The 24,821-nt window shown below is 47.0% G+C and overlaps 1 protein-coding gene across 1 annotated transcript in view; it reads left to right on the top strand.

The window, feature by feature from the left end:
* The window catches only part of PKD1L2 (polycystin 1 like 2), a 100,355-nt gene that overhangs the window by 4,283 nt on the left and 71,251 nt on the right, over positions 1-24,821 (top strand). The window contains exons 3-8 of the mRNA XM_052656165.1: positions 782-967; positions 6,826-6,936; positions 9,461-9,608; positions 17,984-18,213; positions 19,841-20,245; positions 22,801-22,878. Coding sequence (XP_052512125.1) covers positions 782-967; positions 6,826-6,936; positions 9,461-9,608; positions 17,984-18,213; positions 19,841-20,245; positions 22,801-22,878 — 1,158 coding nt within the window. The remainder of the gene's footprint in view (positions 1-781; positions 968-6,825; positions 6,937-9,460; positions 9,609-17,983; positions 18,214-19,840; positions 20,246-22,800; positions 22,879-24,821) is intronic.

Genomic DNA, 24,821 nt, shown 5'->3' with positions numbered 1-24,821 from the left:
CCCACACTGAACCACGACTATAAGAAGATACATTTGTGATGTTTAAGCCACTAAGTTTGTGGTCATTTGTTACAGCAGCCATAAGAATGAACACAGATTTTGGTCTCAACCTCTGCCCTGTGGCGCTCCCACCAGGCAGACAGGCTTGAGTTTAAAGCCAGTGGTTCCCACTTTCTGCTGTTCACACCTCAGCTAGGTCAATAAACAAATGCTTACTTAGTGTGGACCACATGCCAGGAGCTGGGCTGGAGTGGGGTCTCAACACAGGGACCCCACAGAGCCCAATGTCACCAAAGAGAAGGATAACAGTACAGCTCATAGGACTGGTAAAAAGACTCAATGAAATCACTAGTTCTTTCAAAAAATGCTTGTTTAGCATCTATTATGTGCCAGGCATTGTTTTCAGATAAGGCTCAAGGAAGGTACTTAAACAGGCGGAGCTATAGTTGCCGCTTCTAGGGCCCCGACTTTACGTGTGAAGATTCATTTGATCCTCCTAACAGCTGTATGGGGTGTGATATTGACTACCCCATACAGGGCAGGCACAGAGAAGCTGAGTAGCCTGCAGAAGGCAGCACAGCCAGGGCAAGGCCAGGCCGGCCCAGACCCTGGGCAGTCTGGCTCCAGAGCCATGCTCATGCGCACTACATTGTTTCTCAGCCCTGCTGAGTCAGCTCCCGCTGTGTCCAGCATCTCACAGTCCTGGCCCGAGGCCCCTCCACTTCCCATCAACAGGCACTGGCCCATCTGCGACCATGTGTCCTCCTTACCTTTGCCACAGGTGTCGGCCAGAGTCTGGCCTGCGAGGGCCTCAATGCCACCATGCACTGTGGCTCGGGGGAGGTCATCCAGATCCAGGACGCTTTCTATGGGCGCCGGACGCCCCATTACTGCATCCAGGATGCCAGGCACCCCTCAGACCTGGAGGAGGAATGCAGCTGGGTCAGCGTCAAGGATGAAGTGGCAGGTAGGACCCAAGGGCTCTGGCTGCAAGTGCAGGGCACTTCTCGGTGTCCTGGGCCCACCGAAGGGGTCTGGAAGCATTGCACTGGTTTCACATCTGAACTCGGGCCTCTTTCACGTGGGGAAACTGGCCAGTCTGCCCACACCAAGTAGGGCAGTAAGGCGGCCGTGGCTCACACCTCACCTGACATCAAAGCCACCTGATGAGTCCGGTGGGCATTTTGCTCCCCATCCCAACTGGGTGCAAACAATATTGCTTTCTCTTCCGTATTTAAACTTCTAAAAGTTGAAAATAATTCAAATGTACAGACAAGACTAAAAAATACTTCAACAAATTCCTTGGACTCAGTACCCAACTTTGTCAGATCTTAACATTACTCCATATTTGCTTAACATTTTCTCATTACCAAAATGAATAAAGTGTTAGATTACCCGTCATTCGTCTTGATACATGTACTAGCATATTTGTTTCACCCGTTATGTGACTATATCATAGTTTGTCTCTTCCTCTGTTGAGAGATGTGTGGATTGATCCTTGCTATGCGAACAGTCCTGAAACAATTGTTTTTCTTTGTCTAATCAAACCACCATTCTGGATGGTATCTCCCCTTTACATGGGAGGATTTCTCTAGGCCCTTGTTTTCCTAAACCAGATTAAATCTGCCCCTGAGCCAGGTTTGTCTGGTGACAAGGATTTTCCCTTGGAAAACAACTTGCTCCTCTCCCCACACGTCTGACCCACACTGCCCTTGCTCCTCTTAGAGCAGGCGCTGGGGAAGGAAATGCCGGCTTCAGCTAGTTGGTTCCCTCCGACTCCCTCGTTGGCCCCACATCCCTGAGACTGTGGCCCCCCAAGGGGGAATGGCCTGGGCTGGACGGGCCAATGAGTGTGCCTCCCTCTCAGGTGGAACTCAGTGGGCTATTTCCTCAAACACTCAGATGCAAGCTCTCAAACCTTGTAGCCACACCCAGGGGGCACACAGGATGAAACCCTGCATCCTTTGGGGGAAGGTTGGAGGAGATCTGGGCAGAGCCCCAGGGGGTGTCTGTTTGTACCTAAGAGCCACCATCACTCTTTCATTCAATCAGTTTGCCAACAGTAAACTGATTAATCGAGTACCGACAGTATGCCATGCATGATAGCAGGCTCTGTAGATTCAGTGATGAGTAAAACACAATCTGTTCCTCAACAGAGGTCACAGTCTGATGGGGAGATAGACACAAATGCAGGCTTACAAGGGAGCAAAGCTGCTCCTTAGTCACTCACACAGAACTCACTTTGTGCCTGCTGTGTGTCAGGTACTGTTCTGTGTGCAGGAGAAAGAGCAGCGGACAGGAGCAAAGCAAAACCAATGTCCCCTCTCTCTTGGAGACTGCACTCCAGTGCTACGGGAGCCCCTAGTAGGGAAAGAACGCACGCTGAGGGATGCAGCAAACGGCCCCAGCAGGACACCAGGCATCATGCTGGGTCTCCCAGCAGAGCGGATTACCCAAGCCATGGAAGCGCTGAGAAGCCAAATAGATGAGGATGCCACCCCCAGATCAGAGTGGCACAAAGCCACTACCATCCCAAAGGGCTGGAGGGGCAGCCACAGTGGGTGTCACGCCAAAACCAGAAGTCAGGGCCGCCCAGCAGGCGCCGGAACCATGACGGAGGCTGCCCTGTGGGACCAAGGACCCGGGGGGAGGTCCTTGCCAGAGGGAGCTGGGGCTGCAGAGGAGCTACCGTGAGAAGGGGTGAGAGGCATCCTACCCACACCTCTTCCCAGCCAGGGCAGGTAGAATTATGAACACAAAGGCTCCTGCCCCAGTTTCTGGAACTGTGGGTATGATGAGATGCTATGCCCACTAATACGCAAAATTATGTGGCAAAAGGGTCTCTGTGCAAGTAATTATGGTTGCTAATCTTAAAATAGGGAGATTATCCTGGATTACCCAAGTGGGCACAGTCTAATCGCATGAGCCCCTCAAAGCAGAGAACTTTCTCCAGCTAGAAGCATCAGACAGATGTGGCAGATGGAGAAGCTGGATAGATTCAAGCATGAAACAGATCTGATGGTAACTGCAGGCTCTGAGATACAGGGGGCCATGTGGAAGGACTGGAGAGAGGCCTCTAAGAGCTAAGGGCGGTCCCAGCTGACAGCCAGCAAATACATGGGACCTCAGTCCTACAGTCCCAAGGAACTGAGTTCAGCCATCAGGAAGAATGAGACTGGAGGCAGGTTCTTCCCCAGAAGCTCCAGGAAGGAAACACAGCCCTGCTGTGACACTGTGATTTTAGCCTGTCATACGCTGAGCAGAACCCAGGTGAGCCCACGCAGACCTCTGACCTCCAGAACTGTGAGGTAATAAATGTGCACTGCTTTATGCCACTAAGTTTCCGTCGTTTGTTACAGCAGCCACTGGAAACTAATACATTGCCTTCAGTCTTCCATCAGCACCTGCTAGAGCACAGGGGAGTGTGGGAAGTGTAGTTCCCCGAACTTGAAACCAAGTGGGGTGAGGGTGGATATGCGGGCTGATGGTCAAAGGACTGGCCCACTTCCCAGGGGAGGTGAGATCTAACTGAGACCTGAAGATCTGATAGGAATCACGCAGGAAAAGGACAACAGGGTGAATGGGGCAGGGTGTTTAGGGAGAAGGAAGAGCCTGTGTTGGTCTTGGGGCTGAGACAGAGTGCAGTAGGTGCAGGCAGCTGCAAAGTGCTCAGCACAGGTAGAGGTGGGGCGCTCGCACCCGAGGAACCCAGGCTGTAGCCCAGGATGTTGGGAAAGCACTGAAAGCTTTAGAGCAGGGGAGGAATACGGCCAGGTGTATTTTAAAGCCACCCACTGGCTGCTGTGAGTCCAGGCAAGGGGGGCTGATGCCCGAAACCCAGGTGAGAGAGGCTGGGGGCACAGACTAGGGCAGTGCAGATGGAGAGAAAGGGAGAGGTTTCAGAAACAGGAAGTACTGATGGGACTCATCGATGATGGGAGTCCAGGATGACCCTGGCATTGAGAAGAGAGGCTGGAGGAGGAGCAGCTGGTGGAAAGGGGAGAAGGGAGATCGTACTCATGTCCTGGGGCTGCCTTACCAAGTACCACAAACTGAGCGGCTTAAAACAACAGAAACACATTCTCTGGCAGTCTAGAGGCCACGTACGAAATCAAGATGAGAGCTGGACTTCTCTAGCTCTGAAACCTGCAGAGGAGAGCCCTTCCTCTCCTCATCTAGCATCCAGTATTTGTCAGCAACACTCCGCCATAAACCCTTGTAGATGTGTCTCTCTAATCTCTGCTTCCAGCTTCACGTGTCCTGTCTCTGTGTCCAAAGGACAGCAACCATACTGGACAAAGGGCTCACCCTAATGACCTCATCCTAACTTGATTATGTTTGCAAAGACTCTATTTCCAAGTAAGCTCGCATGCACAGGCACCAAAGGCTAGAACTTCAAGATACATTTTGGGGGACACACTTGAACTTTAATCAGAGATCAAAACCTCATTTCAGGATATGAGAAACCCGGGGTATCCTGTGATATCCATGTGTAGATGCTGTGTAGACGACTGGACACACAGGATCGGAATTCAAGAGAAAGCTAGACAAGAGACATAAATTGGAGAGTCATTGCTGCTGCTGCTGCTGCTAAGTCGCTTCAGTCGTGTCCAACTCTGTGCGACCCCATAGACGGCAGCCCACCAGGCTCCCCCGTGCCTGGGATTCTCCAGGCAAGAACACTGGAGTGGGTTGCCATTTCCTTTTCCAATGCATGAAAGTGAAAAGTGAAACTGAAGTCGCTCAGTTGCATCCAACTCGTCCATAGCTAATAACAGGTGAGGGTTATTAGTCTAAAATCACTATGGATGGTGACTGCAGCCATGAAATCAGAAGACAATTGCTTTTCGGTAGGAAAATTATGACAAACCTAGACAGTGTGTTGAAAAGCAGAGACATTACTCTGCTGACAAAAATCCATATAGTCAAGGCTATGGTCAAGGCTATGGTCTTCCCAGTGGTCACATATGGTTGTGAGAGCTGGACCATAAAGAAGGCAGAGCACCAAAGAATTGATGCCTTTGAACTATGGTGCTGGAGAAGACGCCTGAGAGTCCCTTGGACAGCAAAGAGAAATCAACCCTGAATACTCATTGGAAGAACTGATGCTGAAGCTGAAGCTCTAATAATGGTCACCTGATGCGAACAGCTGAATCATTGGAAAAGTCCCTGATACTGGAAAACATTGAGGGCAGGAGGAGAAGAGGGCATCGGAGAGTGAGATGGTTGGATGGCATCACCAATGCAGTGAACATGAACTTGGGCAAACTCTGGGAGATGGTGAGGGACAGGCACGCCTGGCATGCTGCAATCTATGGGGTCGCAAACAGTTGGACATGACTGGGCAGTTGAAGAAAACAAGAGGGAGGCATGAAACCGTGACACAAGGGGAGGAATCAGAGCCAGGAGAGAATCTGAGGATGGGGTGGTGCTTGCCTGGCAAAGTAACTGGACAGGCAAACAGCACTGAGAAATGTCAAAATCTGGGACTTTCCTGGTGGCACAGTGGATGAGAGTCAGCCTACTAATGGAGGGGACACAGGTTTGATCCCTGGTCTGGGAAGACTGTACATGCCAAGGAGCAATGAAGCCCCCAGGCTGCAGCTCCGGAGTCTGCATGCCACAACTGCTGAAGCCCGTGTGCCTAGAGTCTGCTCTGCAGCAAGAGACGCTACCGCAATGGGAAGACCACACACTGCCTCAGACAGTAGCCCCAGGTCGCTGCAACTAGAGAAAGCCCATGCAGAGCAATGAAGACCCAGCACAGCCAAGAACAATAAATGAAAGTAGAAAGAACGAAAATTTAATTTGAATTTTAGTTGATCAGTCGTGTCTGACTCTTTGCTACCCCATGGTAGCAAAGAGTATAGCTTTGGTATTGCTATACTCTTTGAGTATACAGTAAGAGTATAACCATGATATAGCTCACCAAGATCCTCCGTCCATGGGATTTCCCAGGCAAGAATACTGGACGGGGTTGCCATTCCCTTCTCCAGGGGATCTTCCCAACCCAGGGATTGAAGCCAGGGCTCCTGCATTGCAGGCGGTCTCCTGTGTTGCAGGCGGATTCCTTACCTACTGAGCCACCTGGGAAGCCCCAATAAAGTTGTTTTAAAAAAAAAAATGTATGCCAAAATCTGGAGCAGGCATGGGTTTCTAAGAGATGGAAGAGGACAAGGAAGGCAAACCTACAGGGTGCTCTGGAGCCAAGGAGGGAACCGGGACCTGCCTGTCCCTTCTCCAGGCCTCTCTAGGCAGCTCTTACATCTACATGGGTGGAGGGAGGGGGGTTGGCATGACCCCGCAGTTTCTGACCAGGGCTCTGACCAGACCACACCCCCCTCCTGTGGACACCTGGTGCCCTTGGCAGACTCAGAGTTCCTAATCTTGTCCCCTCTTTGCCAGTTCTCAGGGTGTGGAATTCTACCCTAGGTCATCTGACTAGATGCCAATGGACCAGTGGTTCTCAAAGTGGGGTCCCTGGGCCAGCAGCCTCGACATCACCTGTTAGAAAAGCAAATTTTCAAGCTGCTGTCTAAATCTAGTGAATCTAAATCAGGGTCCAGAATCTATGTCTTCACAAGCCCTCCTGGGGATTCTGGTGTATTCCAACATTCTGGACCCTGAGCTATTGGAGGGAGGGAATCTGCTTCTCTCACAGCCAGCACCAGGCTCAGTACTGGGTCTTCAGTAGATACCAACTGGTGCTTGTTGGGGGCGTGGTGGGTGAATGAACAAATGCAAGGTCGTTCATCTCTTGTCTGGTGTTATCCCTTGTCTCCTTCACATGGCTCCTGCTTCCTCTGGGATGTGGGTGCCTCCCAGGCCAGTGCCAGGGGCTGCAGGCCTGCCAGGTGGCAGCAGATGGGACCTACTTTGGAGACCTGTGCCCCGGCCGGGGCAGCTACCTGTGGGTGCAGTACCTGTGCCGGGAAGGTGAGTCCCCAGCTTGCCTGGGTGTGGGAATTCCCTTCTTATTTCCAAGCCATGTCTAGTCCCCCTTGGAGCAGAGGGAGCAGCCGTCCATGGGGCGGAAGAGACCTTCTCGCTCAAAACTGCTCTCCTCAAAACTCCCTGCCTGGCTTAGTCTGGGGGAAAACCATTTGAGGTTCAGTTGCAAAACAAGCCACCAAACCAGAAGTTTAAAATAACTATTTTAACCCCAAGACCTTTCAAATTAAATTTCATGGATTGAGCCAATAAACACAGCAGACAAAACCGAGATTACTTGATTAGAAGAGTTCCTACATGCCACCCCCACTCAACCGCCACCCTCCCCATAGGCTGCCATTTTAGAATGCACAGGGACTTTCACAAATCTGAAAACCATAAACGGAACCCAACGACCACAATTTGTGCAAGTTTCATGAATCAAGAAGGAAGACTCCCCCCATTCGACTCTATGATTCTATTTGCCATTAGAAACAACCGTTGACTACTTAGAATAAATTCCTCCCTCCTTTCAAAGTGTTTTCATAGACAGCCATAGACATGAATGTACAGATGTATATTTTCATACAAATATAAATGAGTTAAACACATTAGTCTGCAACTCAATGGTTTTCACTTAATAATATATCCTGGACCTCTCTCCAAGTCACTACTTTATCCTTTTAATGACTACACAGTATCCCATCATAAGTGAAAGTGAAGTCGCTAGTCATGTTCAACTCTTTGTGACCCCATGAACTGTAGCCCACCAAGTTCCTCCGAACATGGGATTTTCCAGGCAAGGTACTGGAGTGGGTTGCCATTGCCTTCTCCCATCATAAGATTAAGTCAAAATTTATTTACCCTGTTCCCCTCTTGATGGACACTTAGAGTGCATCTGAGTTTTCCTTCCTACAGATCACTCTGCAGTGATCTCTTGTGCATGTATCTCGGCATGTACCTGGGATTATTTTTAGAGGAGAGATCTCTAGTAGCAGAAATGCTGGGTCATAGGGTACGTGATTTTTAAATGTTAGTAGATATTGCCAGATTACCTTCCAAAATGGCTGTATCGAGTTCATTTTTACTAACAGTGCCAATTCATTCCTCTTGGGTTGGGACACCACATTATGCCCTTGTCTAACCAATTAATCGGTCAGAACAGCAAATTCTACTGAGGCTGTGAGTAATGGAGCAAGGAGCTCTGCAGGGGAAAGATGAGTCAGGGAAGGTTGGGGTCTCCAGGGGCCATCCAGGAGAGTGGAACCCACAGAGACAGGAGGAAGAAGCCTGCATAGAAGAGAGGGTACAGGACATGGGGTGGCATTAGTTTATGGAACACGCATGGGTGGAATAAGAGTTAGTGGGGTGTCTTGTTTTGTTTGCTGGGAAGAGAGGCCACGTGGTTTGGCAGCAGTTTCCATTTGGTGATTTTGCTGCTGGACAAAGGGTGCCCTTGGAGATCTGCCAGCTGCAGCCTCACTATCATCAGACAGGCACGCAGCTTAGGGCAGGGGGTGAGCTGGGTCTGGCTGCCACATGGACCAGATTTTCTGTCTCGACTTTGGTTTCAAGTATCCTGTCCCTTGTGAATCAGTGTGGTCTGATCACATCAGTTTTTGATTTCTGAAGGGAGGGACTTCAGCAGTCCCCTCTCCCTCCACCCCCAGCCTTTGTGCCCAGAATGGCCTGTTGCATCCCGAATTTCCTCGGATGGTTGAGTCAGGACCAATCAGGACCGCAGTGGCCTTCTGACCAGCTCAGGAAAGTCCTTTTCATTTGTGTCTGCTTTTTATTTCTTTTCCCTTCTCATTTGTGTCAGAAACCAAAAGACGGTATTGCACAAATTAGCCCAGGGCTGCATGAACCCCAGAAGTTCTACCCTTCACCCCATCCTCTAGGCTAACTTATGAAGCTTAAGGTTTTGTAAAATTTAAGGTACACTAAATGGCTAACAATGACTCACCAGCCACCGTAACAAAGGAGATTTTCCTAAAGATGCTTTGCCTTTTGTCTTTTTAAACATTATGAAGTACATTTAGACAATCAATGGATCCTGGTTAAATTAGGGTAACTTGTGCAGCTCTTAAAGGGTCTAAGAGCTCTCTGACTGAATTCATACAGAACAATCTGCAAGGTCTATTAAGTGAAAAAAAAAAAGGAAGGTGCCAAATAGTGAACAGAGCACCATCTGTATAAATAAAAAAGTATGTACGTGCTTGTGCATGTGTAGGTACTGTAAAAGGCGACCCAGGAGACTGGTTAACAGTGATTGCTTCTGGGGACCGGAACTGGGGGTCTGAGGGGTAGCAGTAGGGAAGAGCTTTCTTTTCACTGTAGACCCTCTGTACATTTTAAGTTCATATCTTGGGTGAAAAACAAAATTCAGAAGGACTTTATAAAGTAGAATAAACATGCAGAAGCTGTAAAAGCTCCACTAAGGACAGGCAGACAGAAGACAGTGAGTTTTAAACAGAAACATGCAATTTTGCTTCATAACAGCAAGTGGTATTTGTGTTTTGATCTGTAGGCCTGCAGTTGATGGTGTCCAATGAGAGTTTCATCTTTGACAACGTCACCATCTCCCTTACATGGCTCCTCTCTCCCTACATCGGAAATCTGTCCTGTATAATTAATACGGGAGATGGCCACGTTTTCGATCCCTACTACCCACCCAGGTAAGAGGAATCTCTGAGCCTTGATTCAGAATGTATCAGTCAGTTTTTGCCACATGACAAGACATCCTAACACTTAGTGACTTGCAGCGATAGTGATTATCTTTGGATTAGCTAGGTGGCTTTTCTTGCGTGGACTAGCTCAGGTAGGTGGCCTAGGAAGTCCTCATCCGTGTGTCTGGCAGTAAGCTGGGTGTTGGCTGGTGGTATGTGTCACTCGTCACCCAGCAGGCTAGTCTAGGCTCAGGCGCATGGCGGGAGCAGAGTCTCCAGCGATGAGAGGAAGCAAAGCGCAACATGCACGCAATTTTGAGTTACTACCTATGCCGCATTTTCTAATTTCCCCGTTGGCCAAAGCAAGTTCCCAGGCCAGAGAAATAGTCTCCAACTCGACAGAAGGCGTGGCAGAACCACAGTACAAGGCGGCATACATATGGAATGGGAAGAACGGTGTTAATGGGTTTTCTCAGTGAAGGTCACTCCAGCAGTCATGGAGAGCTAGGTTCTTTCGGTTTGGCTCAGTAGAATCTTCCCTGAGTCACTGTCCAAGGAGTCAGTAATGGGGTGAAGAAGATGCTCACCTGGGGGTGGGAATGTTTTTTATTGATAAGGATAATAAAAATAATGGTAGCATTATTAATAATAGTGCAGCTAAGCAGCTTTCATACATGAGTTCACTTAATCCTCACAACAACCTCATGAGCTAAAGTTATGCTGTCCAATATAATAGCCACTCACCATAGGAGCTACTGGGCTCTTGGAGTAAGGCAGCTCTATATTGAGATGTGCTGTAAATGTAAATACACACGGAATATTGGAGACATACCTCCCTCCCCACCAAAGAGTGTAAAATATCTTACTAAATGATGTTTTGATATTGATTATACATAGAAATGGGCTGTCCCCAGGTGGTGCCAGTGGTAAAGAACCCACCCACAATGCAGGAGACATGAGACGTAGGTTCGATCCCTGGGTCAGGAAGATGCCCTGGAGGCACAGCAAGCCACTTCAGAGTGTTTGCCCAGAGAATCTCCTAGACAGAGGAGCTTCTTGGGCTACAGTCCACAGGGTCTCAAAGAGTTGGACACAACTAAAGTGACTTAACATGCATCCACATATACATATAAATGATAGTGTTATGGATTTATGAGGTTCAATTCAGTTTAGTCGCTCAGTCGTGTCCAGGTCTTTGCAACCCCATGGACTGCAGCATGCCAGGCCTCCCTGTCCATCACCATCTCCCAGAGCTTGCTCAAACTCATGTCCATCGAGTTGGTGATGCCATCCAATCATTTCATCCTCTGTTGTCCCCTTATCCTCCCACCTTCAATCTTTCCCAGCATCAGGGTCTTTACCAATGAGTCAGTGCTTCGAATCAGGTGGCCAAAGTATTGGAGCTTCAGCTTCAGCATCAGTCCTTGCAATGAATATTCAGGACTGATTTCCTTTAGGATGGACTGGTTTGATCTCCTTGCAGTCCAAGGGACTCTCAAGAGTCTTCTCCAACATCACAGTTCAAAAGCATCAAGTTCAAGAAATAAATTATTAAAATTAATTTCACCTGTTCCTTCTCACTTTTTTCAATGTGACCATTAGAAAGTTCATAATGACACATGTGGCTCACAGTTTCTGTTGGACAGTGCTGAGCTAGATAACGATTACCTTGTTTTACAGACAGAGCTGTTGAGGCTTAGAGGGTTCAATAGCATTGACCAAGCCATGCAGCTAGTGAATGGCAGCACAGCCGGATAAGCCAGGGCTGCCTGAGAATCAAAGCCCTGGCTCTTAGACCCCAGTGGAGAACACGGCTGGCAGCATCAGGGCCCAAGGGCATCGGGTGCTGCCTCCTCTAGGGAACAGTACCTCCCCAACCCGAAGGCAGCTGCACACAATTCATAACATTTCAGAGTCCTACCTGGGCCTGGGTAAGCTCCATTCTGCCTGGCTGGGTGCCCCAGCCAGAGGGCTGCCCCATCAGTTCCAGGTCTTCCTTGGGTTCTGGCTTATTTCAGGGGCCCAAGTTCAACAAGGATCCTCAGGGAAATCATGGAGGCCCATAAGCCCCTCACCTAACCCTGAAACATCTCTGGTTCTACCTCGTGGGGCTAGGTCTCTGAATCCAGCCCCGCAGGTGCCTGGCCTTCCTGGAAGGCCTGGGTGGGCTGGGGCAAACGAAGGGCAAGCTCTGCCCACAGCCCAGATCTGGTCCAGTGAGTGTGCTGGGTCTCATGCTCAGAAATCCTCTGGGGTCTCAGGCATCGTGCCATGCTGCCAAATAAACTGTGTCCAGAGGTTGGGGTTCTTATCCCAGATACAATTTGAGACCCAGAGATAATACCTGAGTTTCCATTTCCTTCCCTATCACATTTATATTGATGGTGATCTTAATATATTTATTGACCAGGGAATTTTTGTGGAAATTAATATCTGTGCTGTTAATATGTTTCTGGTCAATAATGTGTTAACAGTTTTACAGAATAAAATAAATTATACATGAAGACGCTTTGCGGGGAAAAAAAAGGTTTAAGTGATAGAAACACACAAGGCATTATTATGTGAGTTTCTTCCCATTTGCTAGTATTTCATTAATAAACAAGAAGTGCTATGTTATACAATCTTTCACCCCCTAAATTTCATACAAATTGTATTTAGCATAAGTTAAAATTGACTGACTGTAGCCCTGCTAAGCTCTTTAGTTACACAAGGACATCCTAGTAACATACAAGTATAGTTAAAAACTGGAGCAAGTGGGACAAAATGCAAATATTTGTCCACTCTGGATGGTGAATTCAAGGGTGTTTATCATATTACTCTCTGGAATTCTCTGATTAATTTTTTTCATAATCTAAGAGAAACAGCAATAAGCAGTGCTGTACATTTGCAATCCCTCAGGGCATTCCTGTAAGTAAACGCTACTGATATTTTTTTTCTTCTCTTTCGAAAGAAATAGATGGTGACACCCTTCACCATCACCCAACCCAAACAATCCAATTTTGTCTACTTTAAAGATTTGTTAGACCTTGAAACTACCCACTCACCTTCTTCTATGATTCTCTTTAACATTAGGAGATATATTTCTGATGCTCTCTTATCTGCATTAGCGGCCTCAGCACTCAATTTACAATATGAAAATAGCATGAATTTTAAGTGTACAGAAGTCACATACTCTGCATGAATGTCACTATGCTCTTTTAAAATGTGTTTGTACAGACTCCTACTTTTGCTTAACTCATTAGAGTATGAGGTGGGCTTTTCAAACCAGACTGTTCATCTCCATGCCAGATAAGTCACCCGAGTTAATGGGATAGGAGGACTCTCCCAGTGGCTCAACAGGAAAGAATCCACCTGCCAACGCAGGAAACAACGGTTCTATCCTTGGGTCAGGAAGATCCTCTGGAAAAGGAAATGGCAACCCACTCCAGGATTCCTGCCAGGGAAACCCCATGGACAGAGGAGCCTGGCAGGCTATAGTCCATGGGGCTGCAGAAGAGTCAGACCCGACTTAGCGACTAAACAACGACGGGATAGGATCAGACCTCAAACAGAAACAACAGTTACGTCAAAGAACTTCTCCTTTAAATGCTTGCCTTGCGCCTCCATGTCTTGTGTTCACTTGCATGGCAAGCTGTTTTGCTTCTTTCTTTGTCATGGGCAACCTTCTACATTTCTGAAATTATATTACGTGCCTTAAGGGACCATTAGCATAAAGTGAGATTTGTCCTAGTGCGATATAACTCAGTGCCACCTACTGGCAGATCAGGGTGTTGCCGTTATTCTTGCGTCTTTATTTCAAGTCACCTCTGGACACCTCTGAGTCTGGAGGGTGACCTTCCCTTCCCATTAAGCTGTATCCCATTCATGTCAAAGCAATGTATACAAATCAGTAAGTGAGGGAGTCTTGAACTAGTTTTTAAACTTTTCATTGAGGCACAAGGTGTGTACAGAAAAGCGCACAAAAAGATACAGCTCAATTAATTTTTACACAATAAACTCAGGCATATAACCAGCATCCAGACCAAGAAACAAAACATGACTCTCCCCCCAGAAATCCTCCAGGGCCCCCCAAGGATAATTTCTAACATCACTGAATACTGTGACCTGTGTTTGAAGATTATATAAATATAACCATAAAGTATATTTTCTTTTGTGTCTTACTTCTGCTTAATAAGCATGCTTCTGAGATTGATCCATGTTGTTGTGTATAACTGTGGTTTCTTTTTTCTCATTGCCATACACACTCTGTTGTACGAATATTCCTCTATTTATTCATTCATTCTAGCATTGACATGTACAGGGGTGGTTTCACATTTGGACTATTATTAATACAACTTGTACAGCTGTGAACATTCTAGTAAATGACTTTTCAAGCACATATGTACACATTTCCATTGGGCTTATACCCAGGAGTGGAATTGCTGGGTCATAGGATTATTAAATTTAAGTTCTTGTCTCCATTGCTTTGTACTCCGAGCATGGCTTCTCTTTGTTGGCAGCAGTTACTAAACCACTTTGTGCTCTTCTCCCTTGGGTAAGATCACTGAGAGAGAAATCAGGAAAAAAAAATCCATTTCCCTGCTTTTTAGTCCTGGGCAGTTTCAGTTGGCATCAGAGTTTAGAGAATGAAATAAATATTAAAAAACGGGCTAGATTCAAATCCTTCACATTTCTATAAAGAGTTAGAGCCAGTTTATTCTGAAATCTACATTGTTTGATATTAACAATGGACACTCCAGCATTCTTCTGATTAGTGTTTACTGTTACATCTTTCTTTATCCTTTTACTTTTAACCGAGCCATATTGTCGCATTTAAAGCGGGCATCTAGTAGACAGCACATGGTTGAGTCTTGGTTTCTATTAAATTCCATCTGGCATAATAATTGTTACGTTTAGATCTTTTACAATTGATATAACTATTGATATAGTTAGATTTAGGGCTGTTATTTTGTTATTTGTGTTCTGTTTTACCCTATGTTTACTTCCTCCTTGTTTCTCCCCTTTCTTGCCCTCTTTTGGATTATTTGAATATCTTCAGTATTCTATTTTTGCTTATTTATTGACTTTTTTGGTAACACTTATTTGGATAACGTTTTAAGTAGTTTCTTTGGGGATTATAATATATATATTTAAACTTTCACTTTATTAACTCTCAGTGCTAAAATATTACCACTAAGATATTACTAAATATTACCACTAAAATATTCACTCTAAGTGAATATTTTACCACTTCAGGTAAAATGTTAAGGCCTTATTAGCATATGGTTTCCTTTGCATTTCATCTTTTATGTTATAATTGTCAATTGTAAGGCACTTATATACACTGAAAAGCCCTTTCAACAGTTATGCATATATCAAAGAACTTAAGAAGAAAAAACCAGTCTACATTTACCTTTTCTTGTGCTCTCCCTTCATTCCTGAAGTTCCAAGTCTCCCTCTGATATCATTTCCCTTCAGCTGGAAAAACTTCCTTTAGCATTTTCTTTAAAGTAGATTTTATAGCAACAAAGTCTCTTAGAGAATTTCTTTACTCCTGATAATGTGTTTATTTTGCTTTAATTCCTGGAAGATACTTTTGTCAGCTATAGAATTATGTGTTGACAGTTCTTTTGACACTTTGAAGATGTCATTCACTATCTCTGACCTCCACAGTCTCCAAAGAAATCTACAGTCATTCACATCACTGTTTCCTCTATGTGGGAGGTAACTCACTTCAGTTGTGTCCAACTCTTTGTGACCTATGGACTGCAGTCCTCCAGGCTCCTCTGTCCATGGGATTCTCCAGGCAAGAGCGCTGGAGTGGGTTGCCATGCCCTTCTCCAGGGGAGCTTCCTAACCCAGGGATCCAACCCATGTTTCTTACGTCTCCTGCACTGGCAGGCAGGTTCTTTCCCAATAGTGCCACCTGGGAAGCCCCTCACTATATGTAGTGTATCATTTTTTTTCAGACCAATTTCGAGATTTTCTTTTTATTCTTTTGATTTTCAAGCTATTCAGCAATTGTGTGGGCATGCTTCAAGTTTTTTTGCTTGTTTGTTTTTTGTTTACATTTGGTTTCACAGAACTTCTTGAATCTTTGAATTTATGTGTTTTGCCAAATATGGAAAAATTTCAGCCATTATTTCTTCAAATATATTTTTCTACAGCAACTGCTCTGGTGCTAAAATAACACATATGTTTTACTTTTAGATATTGTTACACAAATTGATGCCATCCTACTCATTTTAAAAATTTTAATATTTTTTTCTCTCTGTGTTCTTTAGGTTGGATAATGCCTCTTGCTCTATCTTTAAGTTAGGTGACTTTTCCCTCTTCCATCTCTATTCTGCTATTAAAACCATCCAATGAATCTTTTGTTTCATACATTGTGCTTTTCATTGCTAAAATTTCCATTTGGCTTTTAATGGTTTATATTTTTCTGCTGAGAATGTCTATTTTTTCATTCATTTCAAGAGGATTTCCTTTTATCTCATGGAGCATGGTTATAATCCCTGGGTTAAAGTCTTTCGTCATTTCAATATCTGAGTCATCTCAGAGCTGACATATATCGATGATATTTTCCATGAAATTTGGTCACATTTTCCTTGTTTTTTGTGTATCAGGCAATTTTGAATTGTATTCTGGACATTTGGGGTAGTAGGTTCCAAGACTCTGGGTTCTTTTTAAAATGCTCTGGAAAATGTTAATATTTTATTTGTTTGTTTTGTTTCAGCAGACAACCAACCCAATTAGATTCAGAACACACATTCTGACTTGCCTTCTATGAGCAGAGATTCCCACACTAGTTCAGTTTCCAAAGCTGTCATGTTCCGTTCCACTCATGCACCACTTGGGGTGCTGGTTTCCGTTGCAGTTTAGTCCTTTACTAAAGGCTTTTACTGTGTCTCTTTGGGTCTGTTCTCCACATGCTGTTTAAGGGTGAACTCGTGATTCATGCTAGGTCACACACAGAATTAGGGAATTCTCTTCTCTCCTTTTCAGGACTTTCCCTACAATCTCCAGCTTCTACAGTCCCCTTTCCATGGTTCCTCTGGATAGAAGGATCAGTTTTCTCTTAGGTATTTCTGCATCATACCACACAGTCAGTGTAGCTCCAAGAGAGAGGACAGCTTGGGATGGGGACAAGAGAGAAGAAAAGAGAAACAACATGGAACAAAAAATGGGCATTTCCTCTGTACGCTCAGACTCACTAGGCCCCTTTCTCTGGTCCCCTGGCTAACAAGGGATTTCTATCCGGGTTGTTGTTTTCTTTACTCACTGTGTAGTACCATGACTCAGGCTACCACTGGGACAAAGAAAACAGGGAACTCCCATCTTTATGGATGATTCTTACAGTTTTGACTTTGGTCCTCAGTCTGCCTGCTGGTGTTTCCTTCTCAGGGTCCTCTCATAGTTTCTTTTTGTGTTCTTCCAGTATGTTAGTTGTGATTAAAGGGAGAAACAGGCTATCGTGGGCTAAGTCCAGGTCACTGTTCTCCAGGCTTTTTCACAACTGTGTACTTTTGTAAACTATTTCTCAAGCACTTGCTACGTGCTCGGTGCTGCGCCAGGTGCCAGGTATAAAGGGGGAACTAGACAGGCACTATCTGCACTGACAGCCTCGCAGAGAAGAATGACGGTGAATAAGCAAGGGTCACCTAGGAGAAGCAGAGAAGCTGCAGTGTCTACAAAGGGAATCTAGGAGAACTTCCCAGAGGAGGCAATGTTTAAAATGAAAACTGAAGGAAGACCAAGAGCATGAGCAGAGAGAAGGGCAGGAGTTTTCCCTGCAGAGAACAGCATGCTTACTGGCCTTTGGGTGGGGAAGGGGTGACAAGTCCTATGAACTGCAAAGAGGTCTGAGCTACTAGGATAGTCAGAGAAGGGGAGTGTGGCAGGGGGTGAGGAGAGGGACAGGAAGGGAGGTGATGGGGATCTTTGCGGGCCATTTTAGAGATTTAAGTTAGTCCCCTCGGGAAAATGAGAAGCAAAACAGCCACAGCTTTGATATGTTTGGACTCTGAGCCCATTTTACAGATGGGAAAAGAAAGCTTGGGGAGGTAGACTGGGCACAGTATTTTACAGACCAAGTAAGAAGGCCCAAAGAGGGGGTTTGTATGAACCACAGAGGCAGTAAATGGCAGAAAACAGACTTCCAGCCCAATATTTGGCTCCCTGGGTAGTCAGAGCTATTTCTTCCACTTCTCACTTGCTTTGGGAGTCCTAGTGTAACCTCTGTGAACACTGAGACCCTGGCTTGGTCATGTAGCATCTTTTTCTTCATTCTTTTTATCTTGGCAGAGCAGGGAAGATGCGCCGTGGGTGAGTACATGTGTGCACATGTGTGTGAATGCATGTGTTTGTGTGAGCCCAACACTGGTAACGTCTCTGACTGTTGCTGGCAGTCTGTCCAGCAGGGTGACCCACCAATTCACAGCCCCTGGGGATTTCACCGTGTTTGCTGAGTGTTCAACCAGCGAGTGGCATGTGATGGCTCAGAAGCAAGTGATGATTCAAGACAACACGGAGAGGCTCCGTGTGACTGGGTGCTCTGGCCTGACCACATCAGGAGCCAGCCCTCTCTGCCGGGCAGTCTTTGGAGACCCTCTGTGGATTCAGGTGGAGCTTGACGGAGGTGAGTCTGCAGAAATGGTCAAGATCAAAGCAACCTTGATTTGCCCCAAATCTATCCATCCAGCTCCTAGGCTTCAATAAATACTAACAGCAATGATTTATGGGGTCAATTTTTTTTTCATTTATCTAGCACCTAGTGTATACCACAACCTGGTCTAAGTGCTTTATATACACTAGCCCACCCAGTATATTTTACAAAGGAAGAAATGGAAGAAATGTTTAGAAATTTGGCCTAAGTCACAAGGCTAGTGAGAGCAATGAGCCTCCTAAAGATCCTTGGCATGCCCCTGTCCCATTGCAAGAAGTGGACTTCCAAGCCACCCACTGTTGGGGGAATGTGAACAGGAGTGGGAGGGCTGCCAGCTGGGCCTGAGTGCATCTCAGCGCTGCCAGCATTGACCAGCTTGGCACAATCATGCTGCCCCCAGTTCAAGCTAATATTCAGTTGCACACACTGGTACAGCCACAGCAGCTGTTATGGCTGGTGTACATCTGGTTGCTCAGTTTCCCTCTGACTGGTCACAGAGGCCATTCTGCTTGGTTATCATGTCCATTTTGATTGGTCATGGTATCCATTCTGATTGGCCATGGCATTTATTCCAATTGGTCACAGCAATACTTCTCATTGGTCACAATGTCCATTCTAATTGGTCACAGCATCCATTTCGACTGGTCACACTGTCCATTCTGATTTATCAGGACATCATTCTACTTAGTTAGTGCCCATGCAATGGCAGTTGCTAAATATTTTGCCAATCACCCCTTCTGTCCATAGAGAATCCTTCCAACCAAGACCTGACCTCATCTGAAGCAGCATCTTTCCTCAAGGCACAGGTCCAGTCTGAGATCTGGACAGAGGCCACTGAGTGGCACAGAGCTGTGGAGAGGACAGGTCTCAGCCCAGCCTAACACCTCCTGGAGCCTCACTCAGAGCAGGAACTTCATGGAGCTATAACTGGACTTTGAACACAGTGCTTGTGGCTCCTTTCTGTTCTGGTGTTCTGGTTGGCTGAAGATGCAACCTAGGTGCACCCAGAAAAGCTTAAGATAACCTTTCTTCATTCTACAAATATAACCGAGTGACTACTTTCTGCCAGATATGGGGAAGGCAGCAATAAACATGAAAGTCAAGGTTCGTGTTCCCAGAGGGCTATCATCACCATCATCGCCCTCATCAACATCACCATCACTCAAACAAGAAACACACTAGCTTGGTTTCTATTGGGAAGAGTATTAATTTGGGGGCTTAAATCATATTTTAAGAGTCAACCACAATATTTAGCATCCAGGTAGCACAACCACCCCCAAGCTGTAAGGGAGCCCTATCTTAATGTGAATGGGCTGAGTTCTCCCACTGGGCAGCGTTTCAGGTGGCCAGTCATGGAGATGGAAATAATTAAGACTATGCAGGTGAGCAGTGAGGAAGCTGAAAGAAAAATCACTTGTGAACCCAATACTCGAGAGATCAGTGTTAATTATCTGGGGGAGGATATACCCTTATATACGTCTTTATATCCACATCTGTGTGTATACGTGGACTCTGACTTCACAGCTGGAGTCTGAACTATCTCAGTATAATCTACTGCATGTAGTTACTGACATCCTTAAATGTTTCTTACTCCACCTAGGAACAGGGGTGACTTACACTGTGCTGCTAGGTAACACAACCCTGGCTGAGTTCACCACGCAGAGGGGCCTGCTCCCCTACAATCTGACCTTGGACAGAGGAGTCCAGCACCGAGTGGGCCCAGGGATGCACCACCTGGAGATCCGAGCCACCAGCGACACCACCAACTCCGCCCCCTCCAGGAACATCACCGTCTACTTCGTGGAGACTCTGTCGGGGCTGCAGGCCTCCTGGGCTTCTGACCACTTGGAGCTTGGACAGGACCTACCAGTCAACGTCTCAGTGGCTCACGGCATCCCGGAGAGTTTGACTTTTGAGGTGGCAGGACTCAATACAACCTTCTCCTATGAGAAAGAGAACCTCAGAGGGTCATTTGGGACTTACCATGTGGCGGTTCCTCTTGAAGGTATTTGGGGTGTGTGGCTCCCCTTCCAAATCTCCCTCATCTTCCCTTCCCAACTTGGTGTCTAGGGTCCTCTTAGCCAGTTTCTCCATATGTCCAAGATACAAACATGGCTCACATCATCCCGCTGAGGTCACAAGGAAGAGGCAGAGGCCATCTTCAGTCATGGAGCTTATAGTTACAGGGATTCTCAACTCTGGCACTGCTGACATTCTGTCGTTCAGTCGCTTGATCATGTCCGACTCTTTCTGACTCCATGGACTGCAGCACGCCAGGCTTCCCTGTCCTCCACCGTCTGGAGTTTACTCACACTCATGTCCATTGAGTCAGTGATGCCATCCAACCAATTTATTCTCTGCCGCCCCCTTCTCCTGCCCTCAGCCTTTCCCAGGAGCCAGGGAACCCCGCTCCTGACACTGGGACTGGATAATTCTTTGTTGTGGAGACAGTCCTGTGCATCACAGGATGTTTAGCAGCATCCCTGGCCTTGGCCCACTCGACGCCAGCAGCACCAAACCACGACAACTACAAACGTCCCCAGTCTGTGCCCTGGAGAGCAGAATCACCCCCATGGAGAGTCGCTGGAAGTGAGCTGGCGCACCTGGATCTCTTCCATCATTTCTAGAGGAGAATGTGTTTCGGGAAACTGCAGTCCACGCCCTGTGGGGAGAGAGACTGTTAAAAAACGACAGGGCGGGAAACAGAGGGACAAGAAGGAAGTGCTGGGACGCTGGCGGGAATAGATGATAGAGCAGCAGACTGGCTGGCACCAGCCAGGGCAGGAGGCCACAGCTGACATGCAATTAATCTGGAAAGAACAGAGCTCTTTGAGGCCAGTGTGGTGAGGTCAGCAGGCAGGAATGTGATGAAGGCCGCAGAGCCTCCAGCCCACCCAGGTCCCCTGCCCTGGGCCTCAGACGTGTGTGAGAAGGTGGGGTAATGAGGTGCAGGTGTGGGCCACCATGCCCTCAGCAAGGGAGTTGGTTTAAAAACAGAGAGAGAGAGAGATGGTAGAAGGAACGATAGAGTCAAGAAGAGAAACACTGCAATTTTGCCAGGTACCGAAGGGTACAGATTGGAACAGGAAGAATCTGGAAATGAAATGGAATGACAATGGAAAATACAATACAGAGGCTATAGATCAAATGCAAATTAATTTTTTGTCCCCTTTAAAGTTACTCAGTGGGGGATGAGAGATTAAAATCACCATACACCCTCTGACTTTTGGACTCACTCTCAGATGATAAGCAGTCTTCTCTTCCCACAAGAACAAACTGGATGCCTCCGGGATGAAGGGGGTGAGGGAAGGGAAAGGGCACCGGGTAGGAACAGAAGGCCTTCATGTGACAGCACCGGCCCTACTCTCGGGGCCCTGCAGGTGTTTGCAGCTGCCTCTCGGAGGAGCTTCCACGGGCTCCTGGGGTGGGGGTAATGCCTCTCCTTCGGGGCCACATCGCCTCAGCTGGTGCTTCTCCCAGCACCAAGAGGGTCCCTCTGTCTGTTCTCCTCATTCTCTCTACCATCTCCAGTGCCTCCTCTCCCGAGGGCAAACGTCTGGTCCATTGCAAATTCTCACCCAGTCCTTGGCTGCTACCGGCCAACTGTAGTCATTTCCCAAATGCAGAAATGCCACCTTTCCTGTCTTCCCTTCCCCCTCTCTCCACCTGTCATAGGTCATTCCTTTAAGGCCATGAGTAAGGAACTGCCCATGGGAGTCTCAGTTGGCGCTAGTGGTAGATAATCTGCCTGCCAATGCAGGAGACATAAGAGACACAGGTTCAATCCCTGGGTCGGGAAGATCCCCTGGAGGAGGAATTGGCAACCCACTAAAGCATTCCTGCCTGGGAAATTCCATGGGCAGAGAGGAGCCTGGTGGGCTAGAGTCCACGGGGTCGCAGAGTCAGACGTGACTGAGTGACCGAGCACACCACATGTGAGTCCTCAGCCCCAAAGAATACAAACCCAGCTGTGCAAGGGCCCTCTCTGGAGACCTCCTCTCCAAGCTCGAGAAGAGAAGAAGGCAGCACCCACGCCCACTTCCCCATGAGAGAGGCAAGATGGAGACACACATGTAGCAGCAGCTCTGTCCAATCCTCTAACTAATCTTTCTCCCCACTCCCCACTCTCTTGGCCCTTTAAAACCTCGGCAAGGCCCCCTTCTGCTGGGATCTCCTCTCTCATCTGGCAAACGAGGACTACGCATCCTTTGAACTTCAGCTCTGGCCCCTGCCACACCCCATAAACATTTCTTTCTCCCCCAAGGTGGAAGCAGCCCCCTAACCTGTGCTCACACTGCTCCCCGTGCCAATTCCTGGAGAGCCCCACATGCCTACTAAACCATACGGCCCTGAGGACAAGGACCATGTTTCACTCATTTCTGTGTCCTCAGAGCCTTGCTCCATGGCTGGCATACAACAGGGAATCATTAAATGCTTCAATGAGGAAAGAGTCAGATGCTGTGCTCAGAGGACTGGGGAAGTACAGGCTGGGAGACCTGTCTCAGAGTAAGTTGAACCTCTGATTACAATGCCCATAATTCTCCACTTTTTGTATTGCAGGCACCTTTCTGGTCACTGTAGTGGTGAGGGATGCCTTCTCAAACTTGAGTTTGGAAATTGGAAGCATCACTGTCACAGGTAAGAATTTTCTGAAAAGGGGTATAAAATTTGTGCCTAGGGGCATCCACACTGGCTCAGGATCTAGAAAGGGGCCCCTCAAAAAGAGATATTAAGATTTCTCTGGTTACTCTAAACAGGCAATAATGTAAGCAGTATAACATCCAACCATTGATACAGAATGGTATCAATCAGGTCTAAAACATCCAGACTTGTATTACTTACAATCCTTTCGGCTTCAAGTAATAGAAAGCCACATCTAAGTGGCTTTAAGTTCAAGTCACATTATCTCATGTAATTGGTTAGGAGGTAAGTAGTTCCAGGGATGGTTCAATGGCTCAATATCACCAGCAAGGACCCAGACTCCATCTGTCATTCTGCTCTGTCATCCTCAGAGCATTTGTTTGATCCTTCGGCTTGTGCCTCATGTGATCAAGATGGCTGCTGCAGTTCCAGACATCACATGTCAACCCAGCATTATCCAGCAGCAGCAGAAACCCACTTACCCATAGTCATCTCTTTTTTAAATAATTTTATTTACTTATTTATGGTTGTGCCGGGTCTTCGTTGCTGCATAGGCTTTCTCTAGTTGCAGTGAGCAGGACTACTCTCTAGTTGTGCTGAGTGGGCATCTCACCGCGGTGGGTGGCATCACTTGTGGATCATGGGCTCTAGGAGGCGTGTGCTTCGGTAGTGGCAGCTCCCAGGCTGCACAGCATGGGCTTAATAATTGTTGTGGTGCTCAGGCTTAGTTGCTTTGTGGCATGTGGGATTTTCCTGGCCCAGGGATCAAACCCATGTCTCTTGCATTGGTAGGCAGATTCATTACTACTGAGCCACGAGGGAAGCCTCCCTCTTCTTTTTATTTGGCGGGGGGCACTTTTCCACTAGTCCCTAGCAACCTTCCCTTTAAATACCATTGGCCAAGATAGGGTCATATGCCCAACTGCAAGGGATGCTGGGAAGCCAGCATTTTTAGGCCCTGTGGGAGAAGATGGAATCTGTCAGCCAAGAGGAGGGCTGTTGGTAGGCAGCCAAGAGTAGATGTCACTGTCTGAAAGTTTGCCTTGAACATGTTTGCCAAAACTTTTCAGTAGCAAGAGGCAGAAAAGCAATTCAGACTGGCTCAAGTCAAAAGGAAATTTTATCAATTCTCAGAAAAGTCCAGGGTTTAGGCACAGCAGGATCCAGTCACTCAAATGTCTTCAGAAATCTGCCTCTCTCCATCCCTTTCCATCTCTTGATTCTATGTTGGCTGCAGTCTGAGTCCCTCTTCCTAAGTAAGTAGCAAGATGGCCCCAGGCTTCAGTCCTTAACCCCGAGGAGAAAAAGCATCTCTTTGTTGACATTTCCACCACAAGTCCTGACGCTGCCTCTCACTTGTCCCAGCCTGGTTCATGGTCCCTCCTAGACCTGCTGCTGAGGCCAGGGGGAAGTGGTACTCAGGGCATACCAGGGTCCCACGTCCATCCCGGAACCTAATGTAGGATCAGATCCACCCACAGGACTGAGAGTGTGGAGGGATGCTTCCCCAGGGAAAAAACATCACCTGTAAGCGCTGTTATCAAAAGAAGGTGGCAAGGACACCTGGAGGGGAGGGAAAATATGAGATGTCCATTCTGCTGTCCACAGCCCTCCTAGGAGTTTCCACGCATGCCATTTAAGGCCCAGAGAGGTTAAGTGACTTTGCAGAAGTCACTCAGTTGATTCATGGCAGGACCAGGGTAGCAGCTATCTCTCTAAATTTCTTTATTCAGGGACCATCTTCCTTCTTAAGGTTAAGCAAGTTCTCTGGGTCTAGCGTTTTAGCTTTGCTTTGTATAATTTTACAGACCTTCAAACTCATCATTGTGAGAATGAGAATTTACTGAGAGGGAATTTTTTTAAAGATCAGTAATACTTTGATATTAAAATATCCAAGCCACCAGGGCCTAGTGAATCATATGGAATGACCAACTCTAAGT

This window comes from Budorcas taxicolor, chromosome 18, assembly GCF_023091745.1.
Source record: "Budorcas taxicolor isolate Tak-1 chromosome 18, Takin1.1, whole genome shotgun sequence".
Classification (NCBI taxonomy): Eukaryota; Metazoa; Chordata; class Mammalia; order Artiodactyla; family Bovidae; genus Budorcas; species Budorcas taxicolor.
Note: the sequence above shows the minus strand (reverse complement) of the source record. Positions and strands in the feature narration are given on the sequence as shown.